The following is a 17,340-nucleotide window of genomic DNA, read 5'->3' as shown; positions in this document are numbered from 1 at the left end:
GATCAAGAGTAACGAGGTGAGGTGGAAAGGGAGAGTAACAGCTCCCATGTGATCGAAAGCTGTGCAACGTTTCAGCTGTTCCAATGTGCAGGGTTTCAGACTGGAGAAACAGGAATCACTGTATGCTCTTTCCTCAAATCCTGACCCCTGACCAGTGTCATTTCAAGAGACAACAGAGAGGAAGCAAATGGCTATGCTGGAGGCAGGAGGTCTGGATGTCAGTTGAACTACTAGGGCAAGGCTAAAGGTAAGTGGAAAAGAAGTTCCAAAACCCGAACGGCAGAAAGGCAAAAGAGTGGAACCCTGTTCTTATCTTAGCCTCCAGGTGTATACTCAATGTGTGGAGAGAAGAGAGGAACCGCACCGTTGGCTCAACCCTTGTACAAATATTCCCATAGACCTTGTGGGTGGGACTGGTATGGCGGAAAAGGGTTGGCTTGGGTTAAGGAGAAACTACAAAGTTCCATCTGCATTTGAATGTCTGAGGATGTAATGTGACATTATCAAATACTGCTGAATATCAAATACCTGCCACTACCATGTTCTTTTCTATTGTGAGGGAAAAAATTGTGAATTCTAAAACCACTTACAGAATCTTGCCAAAGAAACATATTTGCAGTTTGATACCCCCAATACATTTTTACGAATTTTCAGACAAGGTGTATTTCAAAAGAACATGTTCTGGTCTTTGAGAAACAACATATGAAATGAGCTCATGGCAATACAATTGGATGCAATAGAGTTACAATAACAGGTTTGAGCTGTTAACACTATTCTAACAAGAAGGCATATTTTGGAAAGTGAATTCCTTCCCAGTTTCAGGAGTATATTTAAGCTAAATAATAATACAGCATAGAGGGAAAACAATTTTTATTAATGAAACCAATTGTGGTTTTCAGTCATTGAAAAATATATTGCTATAACAGATTTAGTATCATTTAAGTTTTCATTCCCCCATGTATCATGGCACTTAAGGCTCATCTAGATGGTCAGAAAAATCACATGACACTGCTGTCTTGCAACAAAACCCTACAGAATATAGGTAGGGGGTTGCAAGTTTCAATGCTTTTGTGTCAAAAACACTCCTGCCTTTGGAAAACTAGCACGTCAGGGATAAGGGTTATAGCCTAGCCACAAAAATAAATCATGGGTGGCATTCCATCATGCCATTCCATCCTAGTCTCGCTGCAAAGTGCTATAGACCCTGAATTCTTACCATATGATTTTTTTTGAACAAATGAACAAGTGCTAATACGTGACAATATCATGGAGTTTTCAAAAGTGACTTATGTTTTTTTTAAAAAAAATATATCCTGCCTTTTTTCCTCTTGCAAGTAACCCAAGGCAGCTTACGTGGTTCTCCTCCTCTCCATTTTTTTATCCTCACAACAACCCTGAGAGGTAGGTTAGGCTGACAGTCAGTGACTGGCTCAAAGTCACTCAGTGAGCTTTATGGCCAAGAGGGGACAAGAACCCAGATCTCCCATGTCCCAGAACAGCACTCTAATCACTACACCACATTGGCTCTCCGATTGTGTAGTCAAATCACCTTTAAAAATGATCCCATTTCAGACCCATTCCCTAGTTGTTTGTTATATGTAAAAAAATAGTAAAGTATAATTTTTAATTAGAAAGATTTTCATACTGCTTTTCTTATAGGGACTCAAAAAGGTTTACAATAAACAATGAAAACCAACGTATTTCTAATGTACATTTTGTTTCTTATGAAGTGTATGTTTTAAAATTCTCATTAGGTTGGATCCAGACCTACTCATAGTTATACTAATTTGTCTCCTTGAATTCAGTGAGGTCTACTGTATATATGACTAAGTCTAGATCCAACTCATTGTGTTCAGACACCCCAAAATTATGAACTACTATGAATTTTTACTAACCTGGGAGGCTCCACAAACCAGAGACTTCTAAAGTTCTCAACTTTTTCTCCAACTCTGCTACACGATTGCCTAGGATTCTGAAATGAGGATACGCTATTTCATGAGTGAGAACTTAAAAAGAAGAAAACACACAAATGACAAGGATATATTCCATTTAAGGTTCTTTTCTGCGAGGGATGACATATATTCCACTACAGACATACTTTATATCTATTTACATTTATAAATGTATGGTATACATTAATTCGGGTTATAGATTTTTCACATCAGGTTTAGATGTGTCTTCAACTTTTTAGAGACTAGGCTGAAGTAAAATATATTGGGCAGCATCCAGCAGAGCAGCTCTGCCTGCACTGGTTCCAGTGTTCTTGCAGGACCCACCACTTGTGCGATGGGGCTTTGGTGCTTCTAAAAATAACCCTAAAAACAAGTGGAAATTAGCATTTCTGCTCCTTTCGGGTTATTTTTAGAACCACGAAAGCCCCATTGTGCAAGCGGTGGGTCCTACGAGCACATGGGCACAACAGGATACTACCAATTACATGCCAACCCAATCCACCCTTCCTTGAAGTGGGTGCATGAGCTTGCTCAACTGACTTGCTCTTGTTCCCCACCACATTTACGGAGTACATGAATTGGTCCATTGCATCATTATAATTAATCAGAATTCCTTCCCTACATTTGCCTCAAATCCACTGAACCCTTGCCATGGCACATCCAGCCAATGCGTACACAAATCCTATGGAATTTACATTCACATAACTGATAGCAGAATCTATAGCTGAAGAAGGGAGAGGCAGCAGGGAAAACGGACACTTTAATTAATTAATTAAAATTCTATACAATTTTTCACTAAAAAATTAATAAATCCCAAAGCAGTTTACAATATCAAAACATTATCAAATACAATAAAACCAATCATTAAAACAAAAAAAGGATAAAAACAATAACATTTCAATTAAAATAACTAGGGGTAGCTGACAATATTAACGGTTAAGAAAATGCCTGGCCAAACAAGTGTGTCTTCAGTTGTTGGTGGAAACACTAACACTAGAAGCCCGCCTGTCCTCAATGGGGAGATTATTCCACATGGTCGGCACCACAGTTGAAAGACCCTCCTCCGCACCATAGCCAGATGAGCTTCAGCAGGCCACGGTATGGTCAGCAAGCCCTCCACCTCAGAACATAAAGACCACGGAAGCCTCTACAAAAGAGGGCAGTCTCTCAGATAACCTGATCCTGAGAAGACAAGCAATTTTGTCCTCAAAGTGCCTTGCAAATTCGTCACAGTGGGCCCCTGAAGGTATCAACATACTACTTGTTGGGGCAGATGACACTAAGCCTCATTCCACTTGAAAAAGCTCCACTGGACAGCTACCTGAGGACACAATGGAGTCAGCGATGTAAGCTTTCTTCGCTGACTTCACTGTCACACAGTAGGCACAATTATGTGGCTTTATAAACCAGCACTAGCACCTTGAACATGGCTCGGTTGCTAATCAGCAGCCAGTGCAGAGCTTTCAGCACAGGAGTCATATATGTGTGATAAGAAGCTCCGCTGAGCAACCTAGCTGCCACATTCTGCACTAGCTGTAGATTTCAAACTAATCTCAAGGGCAGCCCGACATAGAGTGCATTACAATAGTCCAGTCTTGAGGTTACCAGTGCATAGATCACTGTGGCCATGCTATCTGTGTCCAGGAACAGTTGCAGCTGTCTTACCAGCTTAAGCTGGTAACAGACACTCTTTGTCACTGAGGCTACTTGGGCCTCAAGTGACAGAATGAATCCAAGAGCATCCCCAGATTATGTCCCTGCCCCAGTAGGGAAGTACAACTCAATCCAGGACCTGCAAATTACTCAACTCCCAGACCTAGGAACCACCCACAGGGTCTCTGTCTTATCAGGATTTGGTTTAAATTGGTTAGCCCTCATCCAGCCCATCACTGCATCCAAGCATCAGTCCTGGTTGTGTATGGCCACACCTGATGGAGATGTAACAGAGAAACAGAGCTGGGTCTCATCTGCACATTGATGACCCCTTGCTCCAAATCCCGAGGCCCACATGCAATGGCTTCAAGTAGATGTTAAAAAGCACTGGTGGCAGGGTGATGCCCTGTGGCACAATTGACAGGGAGGCAAGACAAAATCCCCCAATGCCACTCTCTGGAACTGACCCCACAGGCAGGAACAGAACCAATGCAACACAGTGCCCTCTAACCCAACCTCACAGAGCCAGAGAATACCATGGTCAATGGTATAAAAATCCACTAAGAGATCAAGGAGAAGCAACAGGGTTGCACTCCCCCTGTCCCTCTCCCAATAACAGTTGTCCATCAGGGTAACCAACGCTGATTCCATCCCAAAACCAGTCTGAATCCAGACTGAAATGGGTCCAAATACTCTGCATCCTCCAAGAGCCTCTGCACCTGTGCCACCCCCACGAGCACCTTGCCCAAAAAAGGATATCTGTAACCGGGTGGTAGTCATCATAGATCTATGGGTTGAGGGAGGGCTTTTTCAGGAGTGGTCGCACCATCGCCTCTTTAACAGCAACTGGAACCATTCCCTCATGTAAAGGTGCACTCACCACTCCCTGGACTCACCCCATCAGACCGCCCCAGCTGGACATAATAAACCAAGATGGGCAAGGGTCAAGGGGGTATGTGGTTGGCCAATCACTGCAAGCGCCTTGTCCTTATCATCAGGCCTCATCAACGCATCCCACAAAATTGGGTAAGTTGGTGTACTGGACACCTCAACAGGAGCTATCTCAACATTGGTGTTCAGATCACTACAAAGACAAGCAATTTTGTCCTCAAAGTCCTTGCAAATTCATCACAGTGGGCCCCTGAGGGTATCAACATACTATTTGTTAGGGCAGATGACACTAAGCCTCATTCCACTTGAAAAAGCTCCACTGGACACATTGTGGACCTGAGGACACAATGGAGTCAGCGATGTAAGCCTTCTTCGCTGACTTCACTGTCACACAGTAGGCACAATTATGTGCTCTCACGCATGTTCAGTCATCCTCACAGGAGTCCTATGCCAAAAGTGCTCAAGACTTCGTGCAGCCTGTCTCATCACCCAGAGCTCTGCAGAAAACCATGGAGCCACTCAGGCTCCATAACATCAAAGAGGGCGCTCTAGGCAAGAGATTCATGGAGGACGGATGAGTAGGACAACTTGTAAAGTAAAGCCATACATCAAGAGGGGTGGAGGAAGAAGTATCAAAGCTGAGAAAAAGGAGGCATTGGCCATTGGTTAAACCAGAAAAAGTATGAGAAAGAGGAATATTTAAAATGACTGTGAAGAGTATGATTGTCAGGAGCGCCCTAGCTGCCTCTTGCAGTCCCCACCAATAGCCAACTCAGGACAGAGACGACGAGGAATTCTTTCCGAGACTTTATTCCTTTATTACTTTATGACTCTTTCAGATACTAATCACTAGCAACAAAGCAAGGAACAGCACTGGGGAAAGATAGCAGAGTAGCCTAAGCTCCAGGTAAGGCAGTTGGTCCCCGTTTGAAGGAGAACCACGGGAAGACCCTGAACGTATGGGCTAGGGAGAGATCCTCCCTCTTTCCCTTGGGTCCTCAGGACGCGACCGTTGTTTGCACACCAAACGAGCGCTACGCCTCCTTTCCACGCCCTCCATCTGTCATCGTTCCCTGCATCTGCGCCAAGCGGCCAGCAAGCCCCCCTCCAGCGCTCTCTCACTGCCAGGGTCACTATCTATCCCAGGAATGCTGGCAGGAGGAATCTCTGCCAGCTGGTGTGCTTGTGAGAGATGAGCGAGCTCCTCTCCCATGGACTGCTGTTCCTCCTCAGAATCAGAACTGCTCTGGAGCTCTGTTGGCTCAGTTTCCACCCTAACATCATCCCTGCTCCCATGAGGCCCCCCTCGTGCTCCTCCCCTGGGGCCCCGGGTTTGTGGGGGTACAGCTGGTGGAAGTGCCTCAGCAGCAATGGAGCATGCACATTTTCTGCGGGTTCCCAGGATCGCTCATCTGGCCCGTACCCCTTCCAGTCCACCAGATATTGCAGGCGGCTGCGAGAAAGGTGGGAATCCAGAATCTCCATGACCTCAAACTCCTCCTCCCCCTCCACCAGCACTGGTGGTGGGGGGAGCCAGCCGAGCGATGAGGGTCATCAGAAACCAGGGGGGACAGCAAGGACCGATGAAAAACAGGATGGATCTTCATGGAGGGGGGGAGAGCCAGGTGAAAAGCAACAGGGTTAATCTGGGCCGTAATCTGGAAAGGCCCCATGCGGTGAGGCACGAGCTTCCTTGCGGGCGAGTGAGAGGGGAGGTATTGGGTGGACAACCAAATCCTGCCCCCCAGTTGCAGAGACGGACCCAGCTGGCGCCGCCGGTCCGCAGAGGCCTTGTAGGCTGTCTTGGCTTGCTCGAGGGAGTCCCATAAGAGGTGGTATACTGCTCGCAACTCCTCTAAAAAGTCATGGACTGCCAGCACCAAAGGGGGAACTAGGGTGGACGGGAATGCCTTGGGGTGGTAACCAAAATTGGCAAAAAATTGAGTTTGCCGGGTGGAAGCATGGCAGGCATTGTTATAAGCAAATTCTGCGAGAGGCAGCAAGGAAAACCAGGCATCTTGCTGGTAATTGACATAACAGCACAAATATTGCTCCAGAGTTGCATTGGTGCGCTCGATCTGACTGTCCGTCTGTGGATGGTGGGTGGAGGAAAGACGGAGCGTCACATGGAGAAGCCCAAGTAGCTCCCTCCAGAAATGGGCAGTGAATTGGGCCCCCCTATCCAAAATGAGACCCTCAGGCCATCTGTGGAGCCAGAGAACATGCGCCAAAAAAAGCTCCGCCGTCTCCCTGGCTGTGGGAAACTCAGAGCAGGGGATGAAATGGACCATCTTAGAAAACAAATCCACCACCACCAGAATGGTGGTCTTACCGTGTGAGCAAGGCAAGTCAGTGATGAAGTCAAGGGAGAGCAGTTTTCAAGGTCCTGAGGGGGTAGGCAGTGGGTGAAGCAAGCCTGTGGGCTTGCCTAAGGGGGCCTTCGCCCGCTGGCAGGTTGGGCAGGAGGTGACATAGGTCTTGACGTCCTGACACATACGAGGCCACCAAAAATCCCACGTCACTCTGTGCAGGGTCTTGGCGAAGCCAAAATGCCCAGTGGTGGGGGAGTTGTGGCACTGATGGAGGACCTTCTCACGGAGGGGTCTAGAAGGCACATAGACCTGGCTGGAATGGTAAAGCAGGCCACCTCGCAAAGAGAAGGGGGTAGAGTGGGGGAGGCCAGAGGCTAGCCCCAATTCCTCCACCTTTATGTGGACAAAAGCATCCTGAGCCTGTTCTGAGTGAATAAGTTTCTCCCAAGAGTGAGGTACCACAGCTGCCGCCAGGCTCTGTGGGGGAAGAATCAGAGGGGGGGGGATTTCCCTCACCCCCTGGCTGGAGGTCTGGCTTACTAGAAAGAGCAGCTGCTTGTAGGTTGTCGGAGGCCTTCACATGGCAAATTTTAAGGTGGAACCAGGAAAAAAAAGCGACCACCTAATCTGCCGCTGGTTTAAGGCATGGGCTGTCTGAAGATGTTCCAGGTTGCAATGGTCGGTTCTAACTTCGACTGGGTGCTGTGCCCCCTCCAGAAGATGACGCCAGGTCTTCAAAGCGGACTTGATGGCCAACAGTTCCTTCTCCCAGATGGTATAATTCCTCTCAGACATGTTCAGCTTCCTGGAGTGGTAGGCGCAGGGTTGCAACCAGCCGCCCGCCTGATCTGGCTGAAAAAGCACTGCCCCCACCGCAAAGTCAGAGGCATCAGTTTGCACTACAAAAGGCTTCCTTGGGTCGGGATGTAACGGGATCGACTCAGAACTAAAAAGCTTCTTAAGTTCCTCGAAAGCCTATTGGGCAGATGCCGTCCAATGAAAAGGAGATTTCCTGCCCTTAAGGAGGTCCGTGAGAGGAGATGTCAGCTGAGCAAAGCTGGGCAGGAACTTTCTGTAAAAATTAGCAAACCCCAGAAAACGCTGCAAGTCCTTCTTGGAGGATGGAACCTGCCAGGAGAGGACAGCCTGGACCTTTGCAGGATCCATCCTGATACCGTCAGCTGAGATAATGTAGCTGAGATAGTCCAAAGAGGTTAGGTCAAACGCACATTTCTCCAGCTTGGCATAAAGATGGTGCTCGCGGAGGCGCTGGAGGACGGTAGAGACATGGTGCTGATGGGTGTGGGGGTTCTCAGAAAATGTAAGTAAATCATCAAGATACACAATGAGGAAAGTGTCCAAATAGTCCCAGAAGATGGTATTCATAAAACGCAAAAACGTGGGGGGTGGGGCGCAGGCAAGCCCAAATGGCATCACTAGGTATTCATATGCTCTGTACCGGGTGCCGAAACAGGTCTTCCACTCATCCCCCTCCCGGATGCGAATCAGATTGTAGGCACCACGCAGGTCCAACTTTGTGAAAATCTTGGTTTGCCCCAGGCGCTCCAGCATCTCTGGTATGAGGGGGAGGGGGTACTAGTCGGGGATTGAGACCAAATTCAATACTCTGAAATTGTGCACCGGGCAGAGTTCTCCCGATTTTTTGCGCACAAATATGGTAGGGGCACAGGTGGGGGAGGAGGAGAGGCAAATGAAGCCACGTCTGAGGTTTGTGTCCAAAAACTCCTGCAGAGCTCGAAGTTCCGGCTCCAACATCGAATACAGCCGGCCAGCGGGGATGGTCGCCCCAGGAATGAGGTTAATGGCACAGCCAAAAGTGGGGGGGGGGGAGCTGGTCGGCCTCCTTCTTGTTGAAAACATCCCGAAAAGCCGCATACTTCTCTGAGAGGATCACGGTAGCTGAAGAACTGCCAGAAGCAGACAAGGAGGGGGAGGAAAGGGTTAAGGCCTGGACTGGGACTGGTGCCTTGGTCGGGAGACAATGCTCCCGGCAGTAGGGAGATGCAAACTCCACTTGCTGAAGTCCCCAAGAAACCTGAGGATTATGCTTAGAGAGCCAGGAAACACCCAGCATGATTGGGTATTGGGGAACCTTGGCCAAGTGAAACGGAATCTGCTCAACGTGGGACTGGGCGCGCAGAGTGAGTGGAGCTGTAATCCGGGTCACCGTGCCAGAAGAAAGAGGATGCCCATCAATGGTCTCCACTGCCAAGGGGGCAGGAAGAGGCAGGGTAGGAATCTTGTGGAAGAGAGCAAATGTTTCATCCATGAAACTGGTCGTAGGCCCGGAGTCCACTAAAGCCAGGGCCTCCACCCCACCACACTGGGTGGAGCGGAGGTGAACATGCAATAGCAGATGGGAGGGTGGGGGGGTTGCGGAAGGCACCCACCTGGTGGGGAACTGACCCCCACACTGGAGACCCCCAACAGGCTTGGGGGGCAGCCTAGTCAGGCCTGAGGACGAGGAGGAGGGGAAGGAAGAAGAGGAGGGGGAGGCAGTGGGGCTGCAGGTCTAGCATGGCAGGTCTTGGCGAAATGTCCCAGCTTTCCACACTGAAAGCATCAGCGCTCCGCGTGCTACCGCTCTAGTTTCTCCGGTGGCAGTGGGGCTCGGGTAGCTCCCAGCTGCATCTGGGTCTCCTCCGCCCCCACCGCAGGGGCAGGGGGTGGGGGAGGGGGCAGGAAACATGCAGGAATGGGAGGAGGGAAATCTCGGCCCCCGGCACCTCGCCGGGTCTGCCGGCGCCCCTCCAGTTGACTATCTATCTGGAGGCAGGTCTGGACGAGGTCCTCCAAAGTAGGCGGGCTAGGTGTGCGTGCCAACTCATCCAAGATCTCATTGTTCAAACCGTCCAAAAACTGAGCCACCAGCGCGGCATCATTCCATTGTAAATCCTGCATCAGCAAGAGAAAAGTTGTCGTGTAGCTGGAAACTGAGTCCTTGTCCTGCCTGAGGCAACGAATCTCCCGAGAAGCCATCTGCGTGCGCAGGGGGTCACCGAAAAAACTGGCCATCGCTGTCATGAACGCTTGATAGTCCCGGAGCAGAGGGTCATTAGCAAGAAGAAGTCCCGAAGCCCATTTAGCTGCCACACCTGAAAGTAGGTTAATGATGAAGCCCACACGAACCTGTTCTGTCAGGAAATCCTCAGGTCGTAGGCACATGTACAGCTCTGATTGGGCCCAGAAAATCTGAAAAAGTCCTTTCTCACCAGAAAACTTCTCTGGCAGAGCCACCGGGCACTTGCGGTGGGGGGGAATCGGAGGTGGTGGGGGTTGAACCGCAGCTTTCAGACTCTGTATGGCAGTTGTCAGTTGAGCCACTTGATCACGAAGAACCTGGTTCTCTTGCGCAAGAGCTTGTACCGCCGAGTCCATGGCAGCCTCCAGAGGCAGTAGGAGCAGAAAGAAAAAAAAAGAAGAACGGGGACCAAGCTGTCAGGAGCGCCCTAGCTGCCTCTTGCAGTCCCCACCAATAGCCAACTCAGGACACAGACAACGAGGAATTCTTTCCGAGACTTTATTCCTTTATGACTCTTTCAGATACTAATCACTAGCAACAAAGCAAGGAACAGCACTGGGGAAAGATAGCAGAGTAGCCTAAGCTCCAGGTAAGGCAGTTGGTCCCCGTTTGAAGGAGAACCACGGGAAGACCCTGAACTTATGGGCTAGGGAGAGATCCTCCCTCTTTCCCTTGGGTCCTCAGGACGTGACCGTTGTTTGCACACCAAACGAGCGCTACGCCTCCTTTCCACGCCCTCCATCTGTCATCGTTCCCTACATCTGCGCCAAGCGTCCAGCAAGCCCCCCTCCAGCGCTCTCTCACTGCCAGGGTCACTATCTATCCCAGGAATTCTGGCAGGAGGAATCTCTGCCAGCTGGTGTGCTTGTGAGAGATGAGCGAGCTCCTCTCCCATGGATTGCTGTTCCTCCTCAGAATCAGAACTGCTCTGGAGCTCTATTGGCTCAGTTTCCACCCTGACAATGATACATTTTGTGGACCATCCCAGGATTTTCACAATAGCTGCAAAGAAGAAATGGTATATTGTGGAGAAACTGAAAAGAAAGAATCAGTAGATTCAGCACTGGCTAGTGTACACCATGAAAACAGAGAGATCGCGTGTTTTTTCAAATAATGTCAGTTTCTCACTCTCCACTCTATGCATGCACATACACAGCACAGTTATGATGCCAGAATCACCAACTCCATAGATATAAAAACACAGATCAATTAGTATTTCAGTGTTTACTTATAGTTCACCACTTTGCTCTGGCCCTGAAATACTGATCTCCCTCCTCTTCTTCCCCTGCCCCCCATTTCCCTTCCTTTGTGTGTCCTGTCTTTTTGTTGTAAGCCTGATGGCAGGGCCTGTTTCATTTTTTTTATTAATGTGAACCTCTTTGGGAGACAATACTTGTCTGAAAAGCAGGATAAAAATGCAGTAAATAAATACTGACTTTTCCTTTTGGTGCTAAAAGCAGCAGGTTCTTCTGATTAGTCTTCAAGTTTGTGAGATTTTAGGAGTTCAACAAGACTTTTCTGTTCAGCCACTGGAGCCAGATTTAGATTATGTAGTTTAATAATTTGAGAAATTAAGAATATGATAATTTTATTGCAATGGGATCATGGTAGAAATGCAAAAAGGCCAATGCTTTTTCAATGGGGGAGTAGGCATATGTAGATGGTCCAGGTTTAATTCTTGGTGTCTCTCCAGTTAAAGAAGGATCTCGGGGCTGAGTTACTGTCAGTGTAGACAGTGCTACGCTACATGGACCAAGGCATAAGGTAACTTTGTACGTTCATATGACAAAATCCAAAGTAGCAGAATTAAAGAACTTCAATATTTAAAAAATAATTTTGAATTGAGGGCTGAATTTAAATATTTTCTTTACTTGACAAGGTCAGTCTTTTGTAGCAAACATTCCGCTGTCCCTAGAAATACTGTCAGGTTGACTTAGTATTATAACAATGAGTTAATTTGAAAATGCATTTCCTAGTAGCTGTAATTAGGCATTTGTGAGGAATTCGATCTCTGTGGATTCCAATATGAACTGACATAATCCACACCTCCCCCACTAATGTGTCAATCGGAACTTAGTTCTCCATGGGCTTTTGCACTTCCTGAATGTTCTGATGCAGTTCTTGACTCAAAACACATATCAAAATGTATTTAACATTTTGTTCTCTCAAACATTCAAGTTTGAGAGAAAGTTTGTTTAGAAATACTTATTTTGAGAGAAAATGCTATTAAAATACTATTTAAAATGCATTTAAACTACTATTTTAAAAACATTTTTTTAACATTGCAGATTAATGCAGAAATGGGATGGAATGGACATGCAAAACACATGCAAAAGTGACACGGTCTAGAAATAGACCGGGGACACACACACACGCACTGCATGGGTTTTTCTCTATTTAAGGCTCCCGCTTAAAATGAGACATAGAACAGATTTCAAGCTGCTTGAAATCAGATAAATTAAAAAACAGATTTTTGTCTAACTGCTAATGAAAGTACCTACTTGTTAGTTTGCCTTTGATGCTGAATGACCATGTTTTTCTCATGGATTGTCTCTAGTAAAGCAGTAGCCAAAGATTTAAGATCAGAAATGGACTGTGGTGTGGCTGGTAAGCTACATCCATGATCTTCTGATAAGAGCTCTTGGACTAGAAGCATTTGAAGCAAAGGAAAAACAACCAAACTTAGATTCATGTTTGGAACTGATAAATCAATTGACATCTGAGGAAAAAATCAAGTCATGTTCATATTACAGCTATCCCAGGATCCACCACAATCAGAAACATGATGTATGATCCCAAAGAAATGGTTACTCTTTAGGTTCTCCATTGTTTCCACTACATGCAGTTTCTGTGAGAGGGCTGGTGAGGCCATCTTTGTCCCCTTTACTATGGGAAGAAGAGCTTTGTAGAGGTGTAGATACTTTTACAGCCTTGGAGAGACTCCAGAGCCCATTTACACAGAGCAACACAGTTGCCACTGTCTCCACAGATGTTCCCATGCTGCTTTGGGTAAGTTGCATTTTTGGCCCATGTGATCAGGCTGCATGTGGGCAGCCTAAGCAGCACCTCTTGACCAGACAAGTGTTCATAAGGCTGGTGAACCTTATTATTCAGGGGATGGTGTTCATGCATGCATAGAAGCCTCTTTTCAAAGCAAATGGGAGCACAGGACAACTAGTTCAGGGTGCAGGTTGTAATTTTGTGTGTATATATATATATATATATACGTATATATATGATTTTTATTGATATTTTAAAAAGGATAAAATTAACAATAATACATACCCCAAAACAAAGATTAATACTTCACACACACACACACACACACACACAATACTGAAATACTGAGATCTCATTTATGCATATTCCATTAAAAAATAAGACTTGTATTTGAATAGCATATGCATAAATGTTATCTACAGGCAAGTTATTGCAGTATTTTGGGCACACATGAATAATTAGTTTTCCAACACTTCTTTACAAATGTAAGACATCATCAGTGTAAGTTATATATTATTTCAGAGCCCAAAGATTACTCCAAGCTTGGTGCCAACAGAAAACACAGAAGAGAAAACCACAGACTGAGTCAATGGAACCTATAACATATGAATAAAGTATTGGAATATTGAAAAATGATAATACAAATGTTACAATAATGCATGGAAAATATGTAAACTTTCATACACTGTAGCCAAATATACTTGGCTACAGTAGATGGCATTTTACAGGTTTCCATACGTTATTGTAACATTTATATTGTCTTGTTTCAGTATTACAATACTTTATTCAGATGTTACGGGAACCATTGACTCAATCTGTGGATTTCTTGTCAGCTGGGGGACCCTCTCCTCTGCTGTTTGTCACCTCAGCCATTTTCTTTTAAGATGCCTCTAGTGAGGGCAAAGCAAACATTTGGAAGAGTAGTGACAAAACAATCTGCCCCCATCAGACAGCAGAACTAGTTCTTATAAAAGACACCGAAGTTCTCTTGGTAATGCTGAAGATAAACGTTGTATGGGTTGAGTATGGGTTGAATATGGATTGTCATTGAATCATGGGTTGTTGTTGAAGTGTGGGTTGTTGTTACATGTGAACCCTACACTATGGTTTAATTATGGGTTGTTAACCACAAACAACCCAGAGTTTATAACCCAGGAACAAACCATCGTTCCTCTTCCTAGGTTGTTCATGGTTAACAACCCATAGTTAAACTACAGTGCAGGGTTCACATATAACGAAAACTGACGATTCAACAACTCACGATTCAGTGACAACCCATACTCAAACCATACTTTGGATTCTCCTTCTGTGCAAACCTGGTCAATATGAGACAACATGTTCATTCCATGATGTGATGCAGGCATGGGGAAATAAACAGCATGATGAAATCATATCGTATGTTGTCTTATACTGGCCATCGCTAGAAAGGGAGAAGAAAGAGACATGGAGCAGCAGCACCTCTGTGGTCTCTTGTAATGTCTAGTTCCACCCTGATTTCTGGGCCCAATGAGGGGATCGTACTAACAGTCTGTTCCTTCTGGGAACAACATCTTTGCTGTTTTTACTGAAAAAGAATCATAGTTGTCAGTTTCAGGAGGGAAACATTAAGACAAAAATCTGTGCAGTACCTTGCTTTGCAGAAAGGACTCCAGTTAGTGCACTGCTATTTGACTTACTATGAGTCTTGGAATTTTTCCTTCTTTCTAGAGCATTCTAAACAAATAAACAAAACCCAATCAAGAAATAGTAAATTTCTTTTAAAAAAAACCAAAACCAAAAAAAAAAAAACGTTATGGGAAGAAAAAGTTGATGAAATTTTTGATTAGACTGAGAAGTTAGGAAATCAGCTTTTGGTCCTCCAGTTTGTCTAAATGCCTAAATCTGTAAAAACAACTTGACTGAATATGCAGGAAGTAATGTGTCACACAATATGTCTGCTGTCTGGAAAGATCTGCCAAGTGGAAGAGAATTTTACCAGTGAATTTAAGGAGAAAAAAGGGTTATGCAGGGGAGGAGTTCAGAAATCTATCAAAGCAGAGGAGCAGTAAAAGTTTCCTCACCATTTGGCAGAACAGGATATAGACACCTATTTCACCACACATTGAATCATAGAATCATAGGGATGGAAGGGGCCTATAAGACCATCGAGTCCAATCCCCGCTCAGTGCAGGAAGCCTGATTCCCAGGCGGTCTCCCATCCAACTGCTAACCAGGGCTGGCCCTGCTTAGCTCCTGAGAACAGACGAGATCGGGTGCATCCAGCCCACATGTGTGAATAGGATCACACTTGTGCAGGTCCTATTAATGTAAATAGGGTTTGTGCAGAACATCCCAGAACATTATGCCTGTGTTTTAAAATAAAAATATCACACTATATGATCATGAAGCTGTCATTTTCAGAATACTTAATGGATATGAAGAGTTGCTTTCAACTAAACATTTATTGTTGGCGAGAATAATCTTAAAATATATGCCTCACAAGGTGGTGGGCTCTCCTTCACAGCAAGTATTTAAGCAGAAGCTGGACGGCCATCTGTCAGGGGTGCTATAGTTGCATCCTGCATTGCAGATCCTGCATGGAACAGGAGGTTGAACTAGATGACCTCTAAGACCTCTTCCAGATCCATAATTCTATAATTTGGCTGATTCAAGAGGTGTACAGGAATCATTTAGAGTAATTTCTTCCACAGCAAATGCATTCCCGCAAGGGACCATGCTAACTGAAACCTATCTTTTCTAACAGGAAAATAATGCATAATTAAGTTATAAGTAATTGAATAATTTTTCCAGTGCTAGCAGAACATATGATGTTCAAGAACTGCCCAAAATTATGTAAAATAAAATAGATCAATTACCCAGGTGCTAAAATAACCCAATTGCATTTTATAACCATGGAGAAGTAGTAGCGGCCCTTTACTATTTTTGTGAAAGAATTAATCTACCTTCAAATCAAATCTTTGAATGAGCAGCAAGATGGAAAACAAATGCAAGTCTACATTGCAAATGTAAATGTGAAACATACAGGGTTGGATCCAGGATCTGCCTTCTGCAAGAGGGAGCAACCCTCTGTGAGAGATAGGGCTCTGCTCCAGGAAGGTTCCTCTGCTTCCTGAAAATGCTACCACAGCTCATCCCATTCAGCATGGCCTTCTGACTCTCTGTGTAGCATTTTCAGGGGGCTAAAGGGACTACCGTGGGAAGGAGAGGGCAGGAATGCTCACTTCGGTCAGCACAATTGATCCAGCATAAATCTGGATCCAACCCATAGCATATGACGTTCAAAAACAAAATTTACCTTATACTTCACAATATTCGATTTGAGAATGTTGACCTCTTCCTGAATTTGCTTTAATCGCTCATGAAGGTATCTGGAAAGTCAGAAGACAGATTGCAATGTATTACTCTATGCCTTTTATTATCCATAATAGCATTACAAAAGGGGTCACAAGCTTCATGATAGAGTGCAATACAGAGATAGTGCATCTGATGTTTGGAATGGGGGCCTCGGCTTGTAATGGTAAATTCAAGAATTCACCCCAGCCCACCCTAAGCCCACGATGAACTGAATCCACAAATGTACCGAAGTTCAGGCACAGCTCTTAATGGGCTTGCCACCAGCTTAAGGAAATGTACTCTTGCGAAGGAGCAGAGGGAAGAGGCAGCAGGGAGGGCTGTCTGGCAGAGTCCTCCTAGGTTTCATCCTTAAGGCATGGATGCTCCTAAGCATCTTGCAGTGTGTCCACTGCCCCAAGCTCTCTGTTCACCCTCTTGCAAAGGTTACGTTTGCTTGGAAATGGTGTGTGTGTGTATTGGGGGGTGGGGGGAGATGAGCAGACTTCTCACTAACATTCTGATTTTTCTTGGAGAAATAATGGGGTGCACTGGTTAGAGTGTTGGGCTAGGATTGAGGAGGACTGGATTCATAATCCCACTCAGCCATGAAGCACACTGGGTAACCCTGGGCCAATTACCATCCCTCAGCCTGTCCTGACTCAAGGGGTTATTGTGAGGATAAACCAGGGGGTGGAGGGATATACATGTTTTCCTTTGAAGAAAGGTGAGATTAAAACGTAATAAACACATAAAATTCTCAGTAAAACACCTAAGGGTTTCCAAGAGTTTCAGAGAAAACTCAGAAAAAACAGCCTAATTACTTGGCCCAGTACGTTAGCCCAGGACTGGGGAACCTCCAGCCCGCATTTTGCAGTGCTCAAAATCTACCAGTGTTCAAAGTCTCATGGAGAGATGGAGGAGCCTCTCCTCTTCAGAAAGTCACCCTCCACGAGTAGAAACTTGCGAGGAGGGGAGAGGGACTAGCACTCTCCCCCTCATCATGTGTTTGATCTAGTCGAATTTATGACATCTGAATAGGGCTAACATGCAAATGAATATCCCTCTCAGGATCAAACTACACGTTGCTACACAGATTGTCAGGGGAGGAATTACGGGGCTTTACCCCTTTGCCCCCTGCTGTGGTTCCAATCCAGAT

At 45.7% G+C, this 17,340-nt stretch overlaps 1 protein-coding gene across 3 annotated transcripts in view; it reads right to left on the bottom strand.

Annotated features, from left to right (window-relative positions):
- The window catches only part of CCDC149 (coiled-coil domain containing 149), a 94,347-nt gene that overhangs the window by 26,772 nt on the left and 50,235 nt on the right, over positions 1-17,340 (bottom strand). For all 3 annotated transcript variants that reach the window (XM_084857010.1, XM_084857012.1, XM_084857013.1), the window contains exons 7-10: positions 16,147-16,219; positions 14,480-14,564; positions 12,353-12,497; positions 1,896-1,972 (exon numbers count right to left, since the gene is read on the bottom strand). In XM_084857010.1, the coding sequence (XP_084713136.1) occupies positions 1,896-1,972; positions 12,353-12,497; positions 14,480-14,564; positions 16,147-16,219 (380 nt within the window). The remainder of the gene's footprint in view (positions 1-1,895; positions 1,973-12,352; positions 12,498-14,479; positions 14,565-16,146; positions 16,220-17,340) is intronic.

Source organism: Heloderma suspectum, chromosome 5 (assembly GCF_057233095.1).
Source record: "Heloderma suspectum isolate Gila_16-S chromosome 5, 16-S_ref, whole genome shotgun sequence".
NCBI classification, from domain to species: domain Eukaryota; kingdom Metazoa; phylum Chordata; class Lepidosauria; order Squamata; family Helodermatidae; genus Heloderma; species Heloderma suspectum.
The sequence above is the reverse complement of the archived record's forward strand: the minus strand, read 5'-3'. Positions and strand labels throughout refer to the sequence as shown.